Here is a 19,344-nt window from a genome sequence, read left to right as displayed (position 1 = left end):
TGCCACCAAGTGGAAATAGACGTAATAATTGGCTAAAAGCTAATAAGCCAGATGGGTCAGTGAATCGAGGCAAGTTATGGGAACCTAAATCAATTATATGTATGTTTGTAGCCAGCATTTTGTCATTGATTTATATTTGTCATATGACTATTTATTCTTATGCAGTGAATTTATTAACATTTCCTATTGGTATCCATGCAGATTATATGTCGATCATGTTGGCTATGTAGATGGCATACCAAAGTATTTTTACATAATTTCTGTCTTCATTCACAATATTCATTCTTATGCAGTAAATTTGTTAAGATTCCCTGGTGGCAGCCTTTCTTATAACTGACCTAGTCAGACTAGAATTGACCAAAAGCAACTGTTTTCAAAGATTTTTTTTTTTTTAATATTGTAGGATAGGTAGGGGTGAAACTCCTGAATCATGCAAGCAAGTATATTTAACATGAAATTTACATTGACTTATACTGTAGCTCCTAACATAGAATATCCAAACCTAATTTAGTGTGATGCTGGAATAATACAGACATCTTATGTCTGCCTTGTGTAGTGGAAGCCTATGTCATAAGTTCATAGCCATGTTCATTTAATTGTGAGGATAAAATCTAAACTTCCCATCAATCAAATGATATGAAGATTTACAGATTTGAAAGACAAATGCTCAAACAGTGTAAATATTGGTCAAATAAAGATTCAAAATGTATGTGTCATACCCATTTGGTCATTTCTGGTCTGTTTTGGTTGGTTACTAGGGAGACCGCCACTAAGAAATGTTAGTAAATTTACTGCATAAGAATAAATACTGAGAATGAAGACAGAAATTATATATTACAAATATAATGTATTTTGGTATGCAATCTACATAGCCAATGTGATCTACATATAACTTGTGTGGATACTAACAGGGAATGTTAATGAATTTACCGCATAAGAATGAATATTGAGAATGTAGACAAATTATATAATATTTATATACAATAATAGACTTTGGTATGCAAGCTACATAGCCAATGTGATCTATGTATAGCATGCAGGTATACCACCAGGGAATGTTAATCAATTTACTACATATAAATAAATATTGAGAATAAAGACAAAAATATGTAATATACATACACCTTGGTACGTGATCTGCAAGGCCAATATCGTCTATGTATAACTTGTGTGGATACCACCAGGAAATGTTAATAGATTTAATGTATTAGAACTTACCAAGAACAATTAAAGTACAGGACTCAGGAGGCCAACGTGAATGCTCAGTGTTCCCCCCAGTTGAATATGGCAGGCAGGCTTTTGGTCACATGATATTGTTGTCTGTGTTGTAGGTTATCCATAGGAAGTCTCACACATTCAGTAAATTACCCTAGACATAAAGCTTTCTAAATTATGTGGTTTTATTAGTTTTTAATACTGTAGTCTTCCAGAGGTGTCTTGTGTGATCAGCACTTACCCAAATTTATCATATTTGAGCTTGAGTTTGGTCTGATTGATGTAATGAGATGGGTGAGTGAGGTTCAGGGCTCTTGCATAAACTATATGCCCATAATTTTTATGTGATGTTCTGTGGAGAGATTGAGGTTTCTGTGTGCAGATGTTCTATTGGGGTAGTTCTAGTGCTTGTTCTTCACAATGCTTTATTTGATATGGTTTGTAAGGTATCTATATTTGTTTTACAAACTGTTAAAACCATGTTGTTGAATCATAGTTTTCAAGAAATTTGTAGATTGTGATTAGAGTTTCCTTCTGCAGGTCATAGCCCATGATTGTAACTGATCTTAGGATGTTTATTTATTTAATCATTTATTATTATTGTTGTTACTTTATTTGTTTATTCATTTATTAGTTTTTCACTGTCATCTCTGATGTGTGTGGTAAAGGTCATTATTCTAGTTTGTCTAAGTAGACTTAAGTGTACTTAGCTCTTGTTTTGTAGTTATTGTGTGGGGTTATCATGAGGTCATCTGCATAGGTGAGCACTTTAGTATTGCATTCTAGATCTGGGGCTGGGGGATCAGATTTGAGAAGGTTGAATAGTGTTGGTGATAGTATTGTTCGTTGGGGGGAATCCATTGTACAGTCTTAGTCCTAGAAACTTTTTGTATAGGTTACTCTGCACAATCTACCAAAAAGTTTATTATCCATAGGGTGTTGCTATCTGTGTATGAAGAAAATGGTATGTACAAATCTTCCTTTTGTGTATGAGATGATTTGTGTATGAAATGTCCTTACTCCCAGTATTACATGTTCAGAACACTCAAATACAAAGTACAAACAGAATCGCCTGTTTGGATTAAATGGTGTGTCAAGTATTAAAAATGATTTTTTTTTTTTTTTTTTCATCCTTAACAGGACAAGGATATAACCATAAAAAAGGAAAAAATAATTCACATAGTTCCCCATAGATTCCATATGTCCACCATAAGACACTGTTCAGAAGACACCTGATTTGATGTGAGACATGCTGCTCTCACAAATGTAATCTTGGGATATAATGATGCACACAGAAGAAAAAGATTTCCAAAGTGAACTTTGCAGTACAACTTTTTCAGAAAAGACTGATCTCAAAATGCATGAGATATTCCACACAGGAGAAAAGCCTTTCCAGTGTGATCTTTGTGATGCAACTTTCTCAGGAAAGAGTGGTCTGAAATATCATGTGATGACCCACACAGGAGAGAAGCCTTTCCGTTGTGACCAGTGTAATGCAGCTTTCACAGGAAAGAGTGGCCTTAATAGACATGTGATGACCCACACAGAAGAGAAGCCTTTCCATTGTGACTGGTGCAGTGCAACTTTCAAGCAAAAGTATCATCTAAAAAGACACATGATGAACCACACAGGAAAGAAGCCTTTTAAGTGTGGCCTATGTGATGCAGCATTCTCAGGAAGGAATGATCTTGATAGACATGTGTTGTCCCACACTGGAGAGAAGCCTTTTCAATGTGACATGTGCACTGCAGCATTTACACGGAAGACTTATTTAAAAAATCATATGATGAACCATACAGGAAACAAGCCTTTCCCATGTGACCAATGCGATGCAGCTTTTGTACGAAAGGTTGATCTCAAACATCATGTGATGGTACACACAGGAGAGAAACCTTTTCAGTGTGACCTTTGCAGTGCAGCTTTCTCACAGAGACGTAAACTCAGAAGTCATATGATGGTCCACACGGGGGAGAAGCCTTTCCGATGCGACTTTTGTGATGCAGCTTTCCCACAAAAGAGTGATCTTAAAAGACATGTAATGACACATACAGGAGAGAAGCCTTTCCAGTGTGAGCAGTGTGATGCAGCTTTTTCACGTAAAGGTGCTCTTGAATATCACATGATGACCCACACGGGAGAGAAGCCTTTCAAGTGTGACGTTTGTGATGCAGCTTTCGCAGGAAAGAGTGATCTCAAAAGGCATGCCATGACCCACACAGGAGAGAAGCCTTTCCAGTGTGACCAATGCAGTGCTGCTTTCTCAGGAAAAAGTGCTCTCAAATATCATGTGATGACCCACACAGGAGAGAAGCCTTTCCAGTGTGACCTATGCAGTGCAGCTTTTACAAGAAAGGGTGGTCTCCAAAGGCATGCAGTTACCCACACTGGAGAGAGACCTCTCCCTTGTCATTTGTGTGATGCAGCTTTCAAACGAAAATGTGACCTCAAAGAACACATGATGACACACTCAGGAAAGAAGCCTTTGAAATGTGGCCTATGTGATGCAGCTTTCTCGGGAAAAAGAAATTTCAAGAGGCATGTGATGACCCATTCAGGAGAGAAGGCTTTCCAGTGTGACCTTTGTGTTGAAGCTTTCATACGAAAAAGTGATCTAAAAAATCATATGATGATCCACTCAGGAGAGAAGCCTTTCCAGTGTGACCTGTGCATTGCAGCTTTTATTCGTAAAGGTGATCTCAAATATCATATGATGACCCACACAGGAGAGAAGCCTTTCCATTGTAACTTTTGCAGTGCAACTTTCTCACGAAAGTATAATCTGAAATGTCATGAAATGGCACACACAGGAAAGAAAAGGAACCTTTCCTGTGCAGCCTGTGTGATGCAACCTTCACAGGAATGAGTAATCTCAAAAGACATGTGTTGACACACACAGGAGAGAAACACTCCTAGTGTGACCATGAAAGAAAGAAAAGAAAAGACAAAGGGTACAGGATAACCCACACAGGTGAATTACCTTTAACATATGAATGATATGATGTAGATTTCTTTAGGAAGAGTATTACCAGTAAAGATGTGATGACCTATATCTAAAAGAAACCTGGAACACAAACTTTCCTCTCAAATTATTGCGGTTTCTATTGCAATATAAGTTTAGACAGGAGAGCTATATGGTCATAAAGAAATGAGTTGATTTTTATATTTCTGAACTAAGAGTCGTACAATTTATGTGATACCATTCATTTTTAGTCGGGTAAACCTTGAGCTGGGCAAGGATAAACCTATCGTATTCTAATTCTTGACAAGGTAGATTGTAGCATTTGCCATACAGTTCCAATCAGCTGTATTAGTATCATCATTGAAGGAAAAGATTAGATGCTATGAAGCAGAATTAGTTTCACCAAAAGGATTGATAGGATCTTTTGAAATACTTTGAATGATCTACATTCTGTGTATATCAGATGTGTATATATTTGCAATTTGAGTGTTAGTTAGGTGTTGTGTTTATGTCAACAAGGGTTGAGGTTCCTTGCTATTGAGAGATCACATGTGTGGAAGTATTTATATGGGTGTCTAGCTGTAACAGGGTTATCATCTTTGCCCTCAGATTCCCAACAGTGACTGGTACCTGTCCCCAGACAATCACCAAAGGGCATCGTGGGGCAAATGTGACGGCTTTGGCCACAGCTACGCAGCGCCTCCTGGCGTAGGCTCCTCACCTTTTTATAATGTGTTCATTGTGAGATGTGAGGACGAAAACATTGCACTATGTCAAGGCAGCGACCTGAAGCCTGGCCTCGTGATCAATTACATACAAACATATATACTGTATACATATACAGTATAAATATACACACATATATGTATATATATACACCTATTATATACATATATATACATACACATATACATATACATATACACACATATACATACATATACATACATACACACACACACATACACGTACACACATACTTACATGTAGACATACATACTCATACATACACATATACAGTCCATACATACATATATACATACATTCATAAAAGTAGCAGACATGTATAGTAGATGTGAACTCAGATCTGTTGTATGCCAAACCCAGATGAAAAAGTGCTTAATACTTCAATCTTCCTACTTTGAAAATAGGTGTGATGTGTAAATAATTGTGAATGTAAATAAGTAGACATAACAATTATGTTACTTCAAAAATGTAACAATACATCGAGATATGCAAGTTATAGAAAACTATTGGAGTGGTTTTGGATTGTTGACAAGGATCATAGAATGCTCAATTTAAAGACAATTACATCTGTGGTAATATTGAGGAACTGAATTTTAAGGTCAAATCCAATATATTATGCAAAGAGTGGAACATCACTTGATATATAAAAGAACAAGAATAATTATTGCAATGAGTTTTGCTGATGGGAAAACTGCAGTCCTACAGTGGTTGGCAGCAATCCTTGGGCTCCTCTTCCACTGATTTGTCTTTGGATTGTTGTCTGTGTGACTTTATATATCACCAGCACAATGCAGCAGCAGTAGGAGCAGTGTTGTTACCTGTTGTCCTCTTTCTATGTGTGCAAAGGTGCATCAAGTTATAATTGAAATTGATGAATATCGGGCCTAGTCTGGAGATTTATTGTCAGCCCATCAGGGTTGCTGCACCTCTTGATGGAAGAGGTTTGTCTATTATGCAGGAAGACCACAAAGAGGGCCTGTCATTGGGCCATCTGTAAAAGAAAGAACAAATAAAAATACAATAACAAAATCATAAATGAATGAATAAATATAGAGAATATGAAGAAGTATTTAGCTATTTTAGTGCCCATCAAATAACAGTGATAGTACATTAGCTTAGCATTATAAAGTTGCTCAAGTTATTCCATTATTATTCAGTGAAAATAGATGTGCTAGAGAGAAGACCCCTTCTGTTTAAATTCTTGACTTACATAAATGACCTGAAATGAATACCTTTCACAAAACATCTTGGCAGAAGTTAGCCATGTTAAATGAAATTCAAAATGAAACACGGAGCATAACAGGTTACCACAGCGGAGAAGAGATTGGGATTGGAAAATAAGGAGTGGGAGGGGTTGCTATTGAGTAGCAAGTATCCTCTGAAAACAAAAATTATGATAAGTCCCTGAAACACAGTACCTGTATATGCAAAAACAAAATTATCATGAACATTAGGATATGAATAGTCTCCAAGAACACCTTGAAAATTAATCAGTTGCTGAAAAATGTTTGCTACTTAATGAACCAATTTGACACTAGATTGACTCTAATTCCAGATGTTTGGTAAAAGGTCAATGAATAGTTTGGGTGAATTATTTGCCAAGAAGAGTATGTGGATCAGGGTTGTAATCAACTTAATTACTGACATATCAGTGTAGTCTTATTTTTTTTTACCACTGAACCATAACCATGCATTGCTACACTACAAAAACTTGTATATTTTTTGCTATAGTCTACAAAAGTTAAATATACATGTAGTGGTGCCCTTGATGCAGATATCATAATGTTGATTTGCCATCCTGTAAAAAAGGGCCACCTAGGGAAAGCCCCCATCCCCCTTGCTTTGCCACTGTCTTAATACATCTGAATACTCAGAAATAAGTATTAGTCAATTAATCAATCACACTATAGCCCCAGGTCTGTCTTGCAGGGGAACCATGTTTCCAAGGTAAACTGACAACAGCCACCAGATTAACCCACAAGCACTCAAGGAAGAGATATTCTTTGTCACAAGATACAGCATGTAAGGATGTAGCCCTTATTGGTATGGCTTTTACCTTGTTGGAGCTGTATATCTACACACTGAGATCTTTTTCCCCCTAATAAGGGAGGTAGCCGAGTCAGAGGCATGCACCATTTCACTCCCTTACATCCCCCTCCCATCCCAGCTCCTCATGGATGACAGGTCATCCCTGCATCTGCCAACTGCCCTGGGTCACAATGCAATGCAGCAAGACACAGTGCATTCACAGCAAGGCCGCTTTACTTAATCGGCGACCCCCACCCACCTCCTCATCCCCTGATGCAGAAAAAAAAAACAAAAAAATGGGAGAAATTCCTTTAGGGGGCTGAGTCAAAACATCATACACACATAAGCACCCTGTACTCCCCCCCCCCATCCCCCACCCCTCCCTCCCTTGCATGACAGTATCATCCATACATTCACCTCGATCTCCTGCCTTCTTCCTTCCTTGCTCAACAGACATTCCCCTCTTGCTCAGCACTCCCTTCACCCCATCCATCTCGTCCTCTGTCATTCCCTCAAGTTGACTCCCTCCACCTCTGCCTTCCACAGCTCTTTTACCGATCTTTCATCACTCATTCTTTCCATGTGTCCGAACCATCTCCAATAAGCTTTCATCAGGTTCATCTGCCATCTCCTTTTCCACTCCTGCTCTCCGCCTCACCTCCTCGTTTCTGACTTTATCCAGCCTAGTAACTCCTACCATTCTTCTCAGACATTTTATCTCAAACACATTTAAACATTTACTCTCTGCCTCTCTTAAAGTCCAAGTCTCTGCTCCATAATATGCCAACAGTACAATCATCCTTTCATACAATCTCCTCTTTGCATCCATTCCCAATTGCATATTTATCATAATACTTTTTAATCCCCCTAGGGATTTACTTGTTTTTCCTGGTCTGCAATTTACCTCCACCTTCCAAGTTTTTTTTTTTTTTTTTTTTTTAAGCAAAAATAGAAAAGGGAAAAATTGAAAATTGATAATGAAGAGATGAAGAAGAAAGTGAATGGAAAACTGAGTAAAGACAATGTAAACAAAGGTAACTAAACAAAAGATAAGTGTGTCATAGACAGTCAAGTAAATAAGTAAAATAGCACATGGAAATGTACCGCTACAAAGGCAAAATATCTTGAACTGATCCTGAACCAGATTGTAATTAGATTTATGCATTAGTAGCATTTTCAATGGTGAGCGTCATCAACAAAATAAGCTCTGTAGCTTTCACTAAGTACGTGATTATTCAATTGACCTAGATCCAGGAACTTGTTCAGTTGAGGTAACGTATTGCTAATCATAAACACCAATAAGCTATTCTCCAGTTAGACACAAACACTGTAACACCGTTTCTGACGGAGATCTTGGGTTACAAGAATCTTTGAAACTCTTAGAATATTTCTGAAATCAGGAACAGCGACGAAAATTGCACATACATATACCAAGTTTTTTTTTTTCCCTTACAAGGGAGGTAGCCAAAAAGAAAAGGCATAAAATCATCCCCACCCATTCCATCCCTAAATACACTCCCCTCCACCCTCCCTCTTAGCACCTGGATGACGGGTCATCCCTGCACCCTGTCCATTGCCCTGGGTCCGAGACAGTGTTGCAAGGCACAGCACATTCACAGCAAGGCCCCCATGCAGAAAAAGAGAAGACGGGGAGAAATCCCTTTGGGCTGCATCAAATTATGCTCACACATACTACTGCACCCCCATTCCCCCACCCATTCCCCCACCCATTCCATCTCATGCATCACAACATCATCCATATACAACCATTCTCCATTCACCCCTGTCTTCTGTCCTCTCCCGTCCTTCCTCAACAGACATTCCCCTCTTCCCCAAAGCCCCCTTCACCCCATCCATCCATCTCATCCTAGGACGTCCCCTCATGTTCACTCCCCCCACATCTGCCTTCCATACCTCTTTTACTAGTCTTTCTTCATTCATTCTTTCCATGTGTCTAAACCATCCTAATACCCTTTTATCAACCCTATCTCCCAACTCCCTTACCACTCCTGTTCTCCTCATTTCTCTATCCAGCCTAGTAATCCCTACCAAACTTCTCAGACACCTCATCTCAAACACATTCAAACTCCTTCTCTCTTCCTTTCTTACGTTCCATGTTTCTGCCCCATACAGTGCTGTTGGCACAATCACTCCTCTTAGCATCCATTCCCAAATGTCTATTCTTCATTACACTTTTAAATCCACCAAAGCATTTACTCGCTTCTCTCAATCTACATTCTACCTCCACTCCACCTTTTCCAGCCACATTTGCACCCAAGTATCTAAAACATCCACTTCCTCCAGTCGCTCCCCCTTAATGCTCACTTTCAGTCTGCTGCCACTTTCACCCCTTGTACATCTCATCACCTTACTTTTACCCACATTTATCTTCAGCTTTCTTCTTTTGCACACTCTCCCGAACTCTGTCACCAACTTCCTCAATCCCTCCTCTGATCCTGCCACAAGCGCAGTGTCGTCCGCAAATAACAGCTGGCTCACCTCCCACTTTTCTCCATTTTCTTTAACCATCTCCAATCCCTGACCCACCACCCTTGCATTTACCTCTCGCACTACCCCATCCATGTATAAGTTGAACAGCCAGGGTGACATAACGCTTCCTTGACGAAGTCCCACCTTTACCTCGAACCACTCACTCTCTCCATTTCTAATCCTGACACAAGCTCTACTACTCTCGTATAAACTCTTGACAGCTCCCAGAAGCTTTCCTCCTATCCCGTATATCTGCAAAACCACCCACAGTGCCTTCCTGTCTACCCTGTCAAAAGCCTTTTCCAGATCCATAAAAGCCCAAACATCCTTCCCTTTTCTAATGGCTTTCTCACATATCTGTCTTACCACAAGAATCTGATCCACACAACCTCTACCCGTCCTAAATCTACATTGTTCCTCACCAATTATTCCCTCTGTTCCTCTCCTAATCCTCTCAATCAAGATCCTTCCATAAGCTTTCCCAACTACACTTAACAAGCTAATCCCTCTGAAACTAATACACTCACACTTGTCCCCTTTTCCCTTGTAAAGTGGAACTGTACAGGCACTCCTTCAGTCCTCCAGCACTCTACCCTCTCTCCAGCAAACATTAAATACCCTCACCAGCCAGTCCACCATCACTGTATCTCTTTTTTTTTTTTTTTTTTTTTTTTTTTTTTTTAGACATTCTGCATGACATCCATCCAATCCAGGTGCCGTACCTGCTCTCATCATCTTAACAACTGCCTTGACTTCATCCTTCCTTATTTCTCCTCAATTTTCCTCACTCATCGCGGTCATTTCTTAGCACTTCCCACTGCAACTATCTTTCCCTTCCTATCCTCCTTCACATTTAGCAACTCCCTAAAATATTCTGCCCATCTTCCTCTTACTGCCTTCTCTTCCATTATCATCTCTCCATCTGCACCTTTTACCTTTTCTTCCCTACTTGATTCGCCTCCTCCTCCTCCTCCTCCGAAGAGGTACAATCTCTACTTAGTAGAATTGAAGCCTTGGAGGATGCTGTTAAGTGCCTTAAGGAGGAGAATCGAGTTCTCCGCTCGAAGGCCCATGATACGGAAGGCAATATTAGCGATGAGCATGGATGGAATACGGTGAGAAATAAGATGCGGAAAAGTGGAAAAAAGTCCTCACCAGCCCCACTGAAATGCAAAAACTCGTTTCAAGTGCTGGCAAATCTGCAGGAAGAAGGAACTAATGAAATCCAAGAGAAGAAGGAAAGGGCAGACGCTGGATCCCTGCCCACAGGTAAGATTTTGGTAGTAGGAGACAGTCAAGTGAGGTATTTAGACAGGCTTTTCTGCGACAAAGATAGGACGCAGGTGTGTTTCCCCGGCGCGGGCATAGGTGATGTTAGAGATAGGATTGAAGAGTGTCTAGTAGGGGAAGGTAAGGACCCAGTAGTTTGCTTAAGTGCCGGAGGAAATGATATAGGTAAGGTAGGGAGTGAGGAATTATTTGCGCGGTACCGAGATGCGCTAGACAAGATCAGAAATAGGGGAGGTGTTCCTGTAGTATGTGGAATCCTTCCGAGGCGTAGAGTTGGAGGCATGTGGCATTCCAGGGCTATTGCAATGAATTGCAGGCTGGCAATACATTGTAAGGCTAATGGATGGGCATTTGTCGACAACTGGGACCGCTTTTATGGTAAGAATCACCTATACACAAGGGACGGAGTGCACTTGTCTCCCAAAGGATTTCGGCTCCTTGCTGAATCCCTTGAGCGAGAAGTAGGCATCCTACAGGGTTTTTTCGGGTAGATTATGTGGGAGTAGGGGGGGAAGTATCGGAATATAGTTTAGGAAATAGAAACAACTTAGAGGACTGTACAAAAAATCACCAAAGCAGGTGGAGGGAAGATAAACTTAAAGTTTACTATACAAATAGTAGGAGCATAATTAACAAAATTGATTTGCTGCGAGGTAAAGCATGCGTAGAAAATTTCGATATTATAGCCATTACTGAATCCTGGATCAACATGGCTGATAAACATTTCCTTCCGGAAATCGAAATAGAAGGATATAAGTTTTTTCATAAGGATAGGGTCGGCAGGAATGGGGAAGGTGTAGCACTTTTCGTTAAAAATACATTAAACTGTATTATCAACAATTCGATTAAGGAAGAGGACTGTACGGAATCTATTTGGGTAGAGATTATAGGCAAGAATAAGAAAGTTATTATTGGCGTCTTGTATAGACCTCCTAACCTTAGCATTGAGCAGACTGATTCCCTAATTCATGAAATTCACAGAGCGTCCCAGTACAAAAACGTTGTAATCATGGGAGATTTTAACTATAGAAACATTGACTGGGAAACTTTAATAGGAGATCATGAAGCGAAAAAATTCCTAGATGTGGTGCAGGATAATTTCCTGAAACAAATGATTACCGATCCTACGAGGGGACAAAATACCCTGGACTTAATTCTAACAAATAATGAGCACCAAATTAGCAGCATAATAGTGGGCGATAGTCTAGGCTTAACGATCATCAAGAAATAAGATTTAATATTATTTGGGAAAAAATAAAAAGTACGAATAACGTTCAAGTACCAGATTTCAGGAAAGCAAACTTTGACAATATAAAAACCTATTTGAAATTGAATACGAAAAGCCATCCGGACGTTTCAAACATTCTTGATTCTCGTTGCGGGGCTGATAGTCAGGTGTGGGTCAAGGAGGGTAATACGCATACCTTAGGTCAGGTCTGGGTCACGGAGAGTAATACGCATACCTTAGGTCAGGTCGATTGGGGGCGAGGGCCCAAAAATCAGGTCAGTACTTTAGATGAAATGTATAACAATCTAACTGATCTAATTATCAATGCACAAAACACATTTATCCCCCTAAAGTCAATACGGAAATATAGTAATACTCCCAAATGGATGACGGACAGATTGAAACATGAGATCGGAATTAAAAGAGGACTTTACGTAAAAATGAAAAACGGGGAATCACACCTTAGATCAAGATATAACGAAATGGCAAAGCTGGTTAAAAGGAATACACGTTCAGCTAAACGTAATTATGAAATCAAGGTAGCCAGTCAAGCAAAATCCAACCCAAAGGGTTTCTTTCACCTCTATAGAACAAAAAATAAAGAAAGAATAGGACCAATTAAAAACGATGAAAATATCATGATAGAATCGGAAGAAAAAATGAGTGAGGAGTTTAACAATTATTTTCTATCGGTGTTTACTAATGAAAGGTTAGATAAAGTACATGACTGCAATCCGATTTTCAGAGGGGATGAAGAAAGTAGCCTAACTAATATCAGCATTAGTAAAGAAGAAGTTATCAAGCAGATTGATAGACTTAAAGGTACAAAATCTCCGGGTCCGGACGAAATTTTTCCAAGAATGCTTAAAGAGTGTAAATTTGAAATCTGCGATCAGTTAACTGAAATATTCAATAAATCGGTAGACACTGGTTCTGTTCCAACTGCTTGGAGGCAGGGAAACGTTGTTCCTGTTTTTAAGAAGGGAGATAGATCGTCTATATGCAACTACAGGCCAATCAGTTTGACATCGGTTATAGGAAAAATGCTTGAATCAATAATAGTAAATAGACTCAGAGAACACATTGAAGGGCATAATTTAATTCGAGATTCACAGCATGGTTTCTCCAAGGGTAAGTCATGAGTGACTAATCTTCTATCCTTTTACACTAAGGTATATAAGGCGTCAGACAACAATGAAAATTATGATGTTATCTACCTTGACTTTAGCAAAGCGTTCGACAAAGTGCCACACCAGAGGATAATAAATGAAATCAAAGTCCATGGCATAGGAGGAAAAGTGTTAGAATGGATTAGAGCTTGGATTAGTAACAGAAAACAGCGGGTCACCATAAATGGAATCAAATCCAGGTGGGGCAATGTTACTAGCGGGGTCCCCCAGGGCTCGGTTTTGGGTCCCTTGTTGTTCATTATGTATATAAACGACTTAGACGATGGGTTAAATAGTGATGTTAGTAAGTTTGCGGACGACACTAAAATAGGACGCCAAATTAGGTCAGGAGAAGACGCCCAGATTCTGCAGGATGATCTTAATAAACTGTTAACATGGTCGGTGAAATGGCAAATGAACTTCAATATCTCTAAGTGTAGCGTGTTAAACGTAGGGCTACACAACCCCGAAAATAGATACAACTTAGATAACACGTTTTTAGAAAAATCTGAGTGCGAGAGGGACTTGGGAGTTCTGGTGAGTCCGGACCTTAAAACCAGGAAGCAGTGCATCAGCGCCAGAAATAAAGCAAACAGAGCATTAGGCTTCATTGTTAGGACGATAACGAATAGAAGTGCACAGGTAATTATTAAACTCTATCTAGCGATAGTTAGACCCATCCTTGACTATGCGGTACAGTTTTGGTCTCCGTCCTACAGATTGGACATCAATTCACTAGAATCAGTACAGAGAAGAATGACCAAAATGATACAAGGACTCGGAAATTTGCCTTACGAAGAGAGGCTTAGGTACTTAAACTTACACTCTCCGGAAAGACGCAGAGTGCGAGGTGATCTAATAGAAGTGTTCAAGTGGATCAAAGGCTATAACAAGGGTGATGCAAACAAGGTCATCATAATAAAACAACAGGGCAGGACTCGCAGTAATGGGTATAAACTGGACAAATTTAGATTTAAGAAGGAAATAGGCAAGAATTGGTTTACTAATAGGGTGGTCGATGAATGGAATAAACTTAGTAACCATGTAGTAAGCGCTGAAACTATCAGTTGTTTTAAAAAACGATTAGACAACTTTATGGATGGGGATGACAGGAGGTGATGGATACGGAGCTGCCTAGTGTAGGCCTTATGGTCTTTTGCAGTCTCCTTTATTTCTTATGTTCTTATGTTAATGTGCGTGGACAAAAGGGAGGATATAGGCTGTATGATTGTGAGGAGAATGATGGATGTGTTGTCAGTGAGTGAAACTAAGTTGAAAGGGTTGGGGGAGTTTGAGTTTGGAAGTGTAGTCGGGAGGGTGGGAGGAGTGAAGAGAGGACGAGGGAGAGAAGGGTGGATATATATACAAGTAAGTGAAGAGATAGGTAAGCATGTGGTGGAGTGGAAGGAAGTTTCCTCAAGGTTAATATGGATGAAGGTGACAGTGGGAAGGGAGATGTGGGTTTTTGTAGGTGCCTGTGGGCCTGGTAGTGAGAAGAGTGTACAGGAAAGGGAGGTTTCTTGGATAGATTTAAACGAGCGCATAGAGGGTTTAGGTAGAAATGTCAGTGTAGGGGTATAGAGAGACCTTAATGCTAGGGTAGGAAATGAACCAATAGACGGAGTGGTTGGGAAGTGTGGAGTTCCAGGAAAAAATCGTAGTGGAGAGTTGGTGGTGGGGATGTGTCTAGAAAGACAGCTGATGATAGGAAATACAGTGTTTAGGAAGAAAGTCAAGCATAAGTACACATGGAAGAGGGTGGTAGATAGGGCATTAATGGACCACAGAGTAGTAAGTAGAAAATTTTCAGGAAATTTTTTTTTGGATGTACATGTTCTAAGGGGAGGGAGTGGGGGAATATCAGATAATTCTTTGGTGGAAGGTATGTTGAGAGTAGATGATAGATGGAAAAATAGGAAAAGGACAGAAGGTAGGGAGGTTGCTTAAAGTAAACTGCTTAAATGAGTAAGAAAAGGAGAAGGAGTACAAGAAGAAGCTGAGCGAGTAGTGGGAGGGAGTGAAGGATAGAGTAGAACTAGGAGCGGAGGAGGAATGGCGATGGTTCAAGGAGGGAGTCACAAGGTGTGCAAAGATGGTGTGTGGAACAAGGAGGACGGGAGGAAATAGAAAGAAAGGTAGTGAGTGGTGGGATGAAGAAGGAAAGAAGGTTGTAGATGAGAAGAAGCAAGCATTCACAGATTGGATACAAAATAGGATGAGAGAATCATATGAGAGATACAAAGAAAATAGAAGAGAAGTAAAGCATAAGATAAAGAAGGCAAAGAGGAGAGCAGATGTGAAATGGGGTAAGAGTGTGACAGAAATTTTTGAAAGCAATAAAAAAGTGTTTTGGAAAGAAACTAAGAGAGGAAGAGGAGGCGAATCAAGTAGAGAAGAAAAGGTGAAAGGTGCAGAGGGAGAGATGATAATGGAAGAAAAAACAGTAAGAGGAAGATGGACAGAGTATTTTAGAGAGTTGCTAAATGTGAGGGAGGATAGGGAGGGAAAGGTAGCTGCAGTGAGAAGCGCCAAGAAAATGACAGTGATAAGTGAGGAAAATGGAGGAGAAATAAGGAAATGTAGTATATGTTAGTCATTATAAATTCTGATAGCATTGTGTATAAATGTAGAAAATAAAAGTGATGCATGATTGGATGTGCGTGTATGTGCGTACTTGTAACAACTATGGAAGTTTCTCGAAGAAAGCAAATTGCCATTTCTGTTTACGTAATTGTCATTTTTATTTTTTGTAGATGCGGAAGTTGAATGAATGAAAAATAGATTATTAATATTATTAGATTTAAGTTATTGTAATAGTTTGAGTGTATGTTAATTTCTGTGTGCGAGAGAATAATTATAGAATTGGGTGAAAGCAACTCTCGAGACGCGCAGTCAGAAGGTATTGAGAAGCTTGAGAGGCGAGACCTGAGAGGTGTGTGTGTGTGTGAGCTAGTGACTTTGGTGCTGTGCCATAAACACTGTGAATTACAACGTGTTTGCCATCCCATTGTTGATCAACCAACAGAAAGAGGGTAATGTCTGTTGAGGAAGGACGGGAGAGGACAGAAGATAGGAGTGAGTGGAGAATGTTTTGTATGGATGATGCTGTGATGCATGGAAGGGAGTGGGTGGGGAATGGGGGTGAGGGAGTATGTGTGAATGATATTTTGATGCAGCCCAAAGGGAGACGGCGAGGAGGGGGAGGTTGCCGATCAAATGAAGCGGCCTTGCTGTAGATGTGCTGTGTCTTGCTGCATTTCTTCTGACCCAGGGCAATGGGGGAGATGCAGGGATGACCCTTCATCCAGTAGGAGCCAAGGAAAGAGGGAGGGAGGGAGTGAGGGGTGGTGAATGGGAGTGGAGTATGTGGAGGGGATGAAATGGGTGGGAGTGGATATATGCTTTTGACTTCGGTTATCTCCCTTGTAATGGGGAAAAGCCGTTGGTATATATATATATATATATATATATATATATATATATTGCAGAAACCACAGGGAAATTAAAGTCGGAATACTGAACGTTTTCGTCTATTACGACATCCTCAGAGTACAAGAAAGAAAAAATAGAACACAATATTTATACAGAAGTAAGAAAACTGGGAGAGGTTATAGTCACATAAAACCTTCGGACATTATACATACATACACATTCAGTTACACATGGAAATGTTAATGGTAATGATGATAAAAGTACATACACATATATATACACATGGAAATAAGAAAGGTAATAGTACAAAAAAAAAAAAAAAAGAGCAAAATCATGTGGCCGAAAGGTACATAGGACATTTGGTACAATTAGGAAACTTGATACTGCTTAAATATCCTATGATTATAAGATTGTTTAACCAAAACACAAGATAATATGATCAAATTGTACAAAAAAACAACACAATATTTAACAGAAATAAGAAAACTGAAAAGGTTATAGCCACATAAAACCTCCGGACGTTATACATACATACTCATATACATATAGAAATATTAATGGTAACAATAAATGAAATACATACACATTCATATACACACAGAAATAAAAAAAAATAATAATAAAAAGAACAAAACTATGTGGCCGAAAGGTCCACAGGACATTCACATAACTTACCCTTACCTGTAGACATTATTATCAATTTGATTAATCTTTGTGTGGTTAACTCTAAATTTGTCTTTAATGGTGAATTTTATGTTCAAAAATTTGGTATGGCTATGGGAAACCCCTTATCCCCAGTTTTAAGCAATTTGTATATGGAGTTCTTTGAAAGGGAATTGTTACCTTGTATTCTCCCCCGTAGAGTCATCTGGTATCGATATGTCGATGACATTTTATGTATTTGGCCCACTGATATTAATTTGGACAATTTTCTTATTAAATTAAATGACTTAGTGCCTTCTATTAAATTTAAAATTGAGGTAGAACAAGATATCAAATTGCCATTTTTAGATGTTTCTGGGTCAGAAGCAGTGTCGCAAGACACAGTACATCCACAGCGAGGCCGCTTCATTTAATCGGCGACCCCCCCTCTCCGTCCCCCTTTGCATATAAGGCGAGGACGGGGAGAAATCCCTTCGGGCTGCGTCAAAATTTACTCACACATACTACCCCACTTCCCCGCCCATTCCTCCTCATGCAGTCACAACATCATCCATATACAACCATTCTCCACTCACCTCTGTCTTCCGTCCTCTCCCTTCCTTCCTCAACAGACATTCCCCTCTTCCCCAAAGCCCCCTTCACCCCATCCATCCACCTCATCCTAGGACGTCCCCTCATGTTCACTCCCTCCACATCCCTGGGTCTCACAAGAAATGCAGCAAGACACAGCACATCCCAGTTTATTCTTGTCCACCGGCCTGGTGAAGCTGAGGGTGTCGTCACATCACGACAATATCGCGGACTACTGCTAGACCAGAACCCCTCAGACCCTCATACATATTTATGTCTGTCTATCTATCAATGGGTTCATTCAAACAAGGAAAGGGATCAAGGTCGCCACCTCGCGCTGAGGGCACGCACGGGCGAAATGAAACTCTCTTAAACTTAGATCTAAAGAAATACAATCAGTTATGAGTTTTGGCATATGGAAATGAAAACAAGGTGAATACAAGTGACATGAATACAACGTGCCATAAAACAAGCCACGTAAGTACAATTAAACAGGACATGACATGGCAACACGTGACAGGTTGCATCCGATCTCTGTTTAACATGAATAACGAAAATGCTCGAGCTCAAACATGTTATTAACGGGATTGAACGTAGGACGGGCTCACAGTTTACAAAGCGGTTCTGAAATTTTAGGCTAATCCTAAGCCTACATCACTCCGCGCACACACAAAAAAAAAAAAGTCCTAATTGGTTTGCCTGACTGCTACGAGACCGAGGGAGGAGAGTACTGACCTGAATGCAGCCATTTCAGAGCCTGACAGGTTGGGCGGCCCTGGGCTGGTGCACGAGGGCAACTCACAGCTCACTGGTTAATACAAGCGAGACTCGTTTCTCCTCGCATGGCCACAGCTCGTGAGCAGGGCTCTTTTCCCCCAGCATGACGAGCCTACATTATCATATGGGCTTATGCGGGAGGTACAAAAGAAATATTCCTACGTCTAAACCTATGACGTCAACTAGACTTATGTAACAGAGGCATATATGCAATGGACACTGGGAAACAAATACAATATCCTTACAAATGATCATAATATTTTACAGTAGCAGATGTGTATGATAGGATACAGGCTCGTGTAAAGAAAATAATGCCCTACGGTGAGATAGGATTCGGTCATCATTAACCAAAATCTCACCCATAGTTGCAGCACGCACTACCACAAACATGACGTTTCCTTACAAATGATGATAAATTATTACGTGTATGGCATGCACTACACCTCACACAGATGTAAATATATATATATACATATATGTATGTATATATATATATATATATATATATATATATATATATATATACATACATATAATGAAAAAATCACCCCCGAAGAAGTGATTTTTTTTTCCTTTTCTTTTTTTTTTCTTTGGTGATGCAAGCTGCTTGATTTGGCCTTTATGAAGTTTGAAATCTTTCTGACAGATTATTGACACCTGGAATCAAACGAATTACGCTGTGAATACAAACTATATAACAAGGGCAAAATCATAGAATAAATAAGTAATACTTGAAGGCATGGAATCGGTTATTAGAAATAGTCTCGAATTGGCAA

General features: G+C 39.7%; 1 protein-coding gene across 1 annotated transcript; it reads left to right on the top strand.

Moving 5' to 3' along the window:
- The first annotated feature begins 1,869 nt into the window (after positions 1–1,869).
- On the top strand, positions 1,870–5,977 carry LOC143031068 (uncharacterized). Its single transcript, XM_076194465.1, has 2 exons — positions 1,870–4,183; positions 5,326–5,977. The coding sequence occupies exon 1, from the start codon at positions 2,498–2,500 to the stop codon at positions 4,076–4,078; it is 1,581 nt and encodes a 526-aa protein (XP_076050580.1). The 5' UTR covers positions 1,870–2,497; the 3' UTR covers positions 4,079–4,183; positions 5,326–5,977.
- The last annotated feature ends 13,367 nt before the right edge of the window (positions 5,978–19,344 follow it).

This window comes from Oratosquilla oratoria, chromosome 12 (genome assembly GCF_046742065.1).
Source record: "Oratosquilla oratoria isolate Oo_2021 chromosome 12, ASM4674206v1, whole genome shotgun sequence".
In the NCBI taxonomy this organism is placed as follows: domain Eukaryota; kingdom Metazoa; phylum Arthropoda; class Malacostraca; order Stomatopoda; family Squillidae; genus Oratosquilla; species Oratosquilla oratoria.
Note: the sequence above shows the minus strand (reverse complement) of the source record. Positions and strands in the feature narration are given on the sequence as shown.

Excerpts from the sequence above, each read along its gene's own strand:
- LOC143031068 (XM_076194465.1), top strand. The coding sequence starts at position 2,498 with ATGATGCACACAGAAGAAAAAGATTTCCAAAGTGAACTTTGCAGTACA.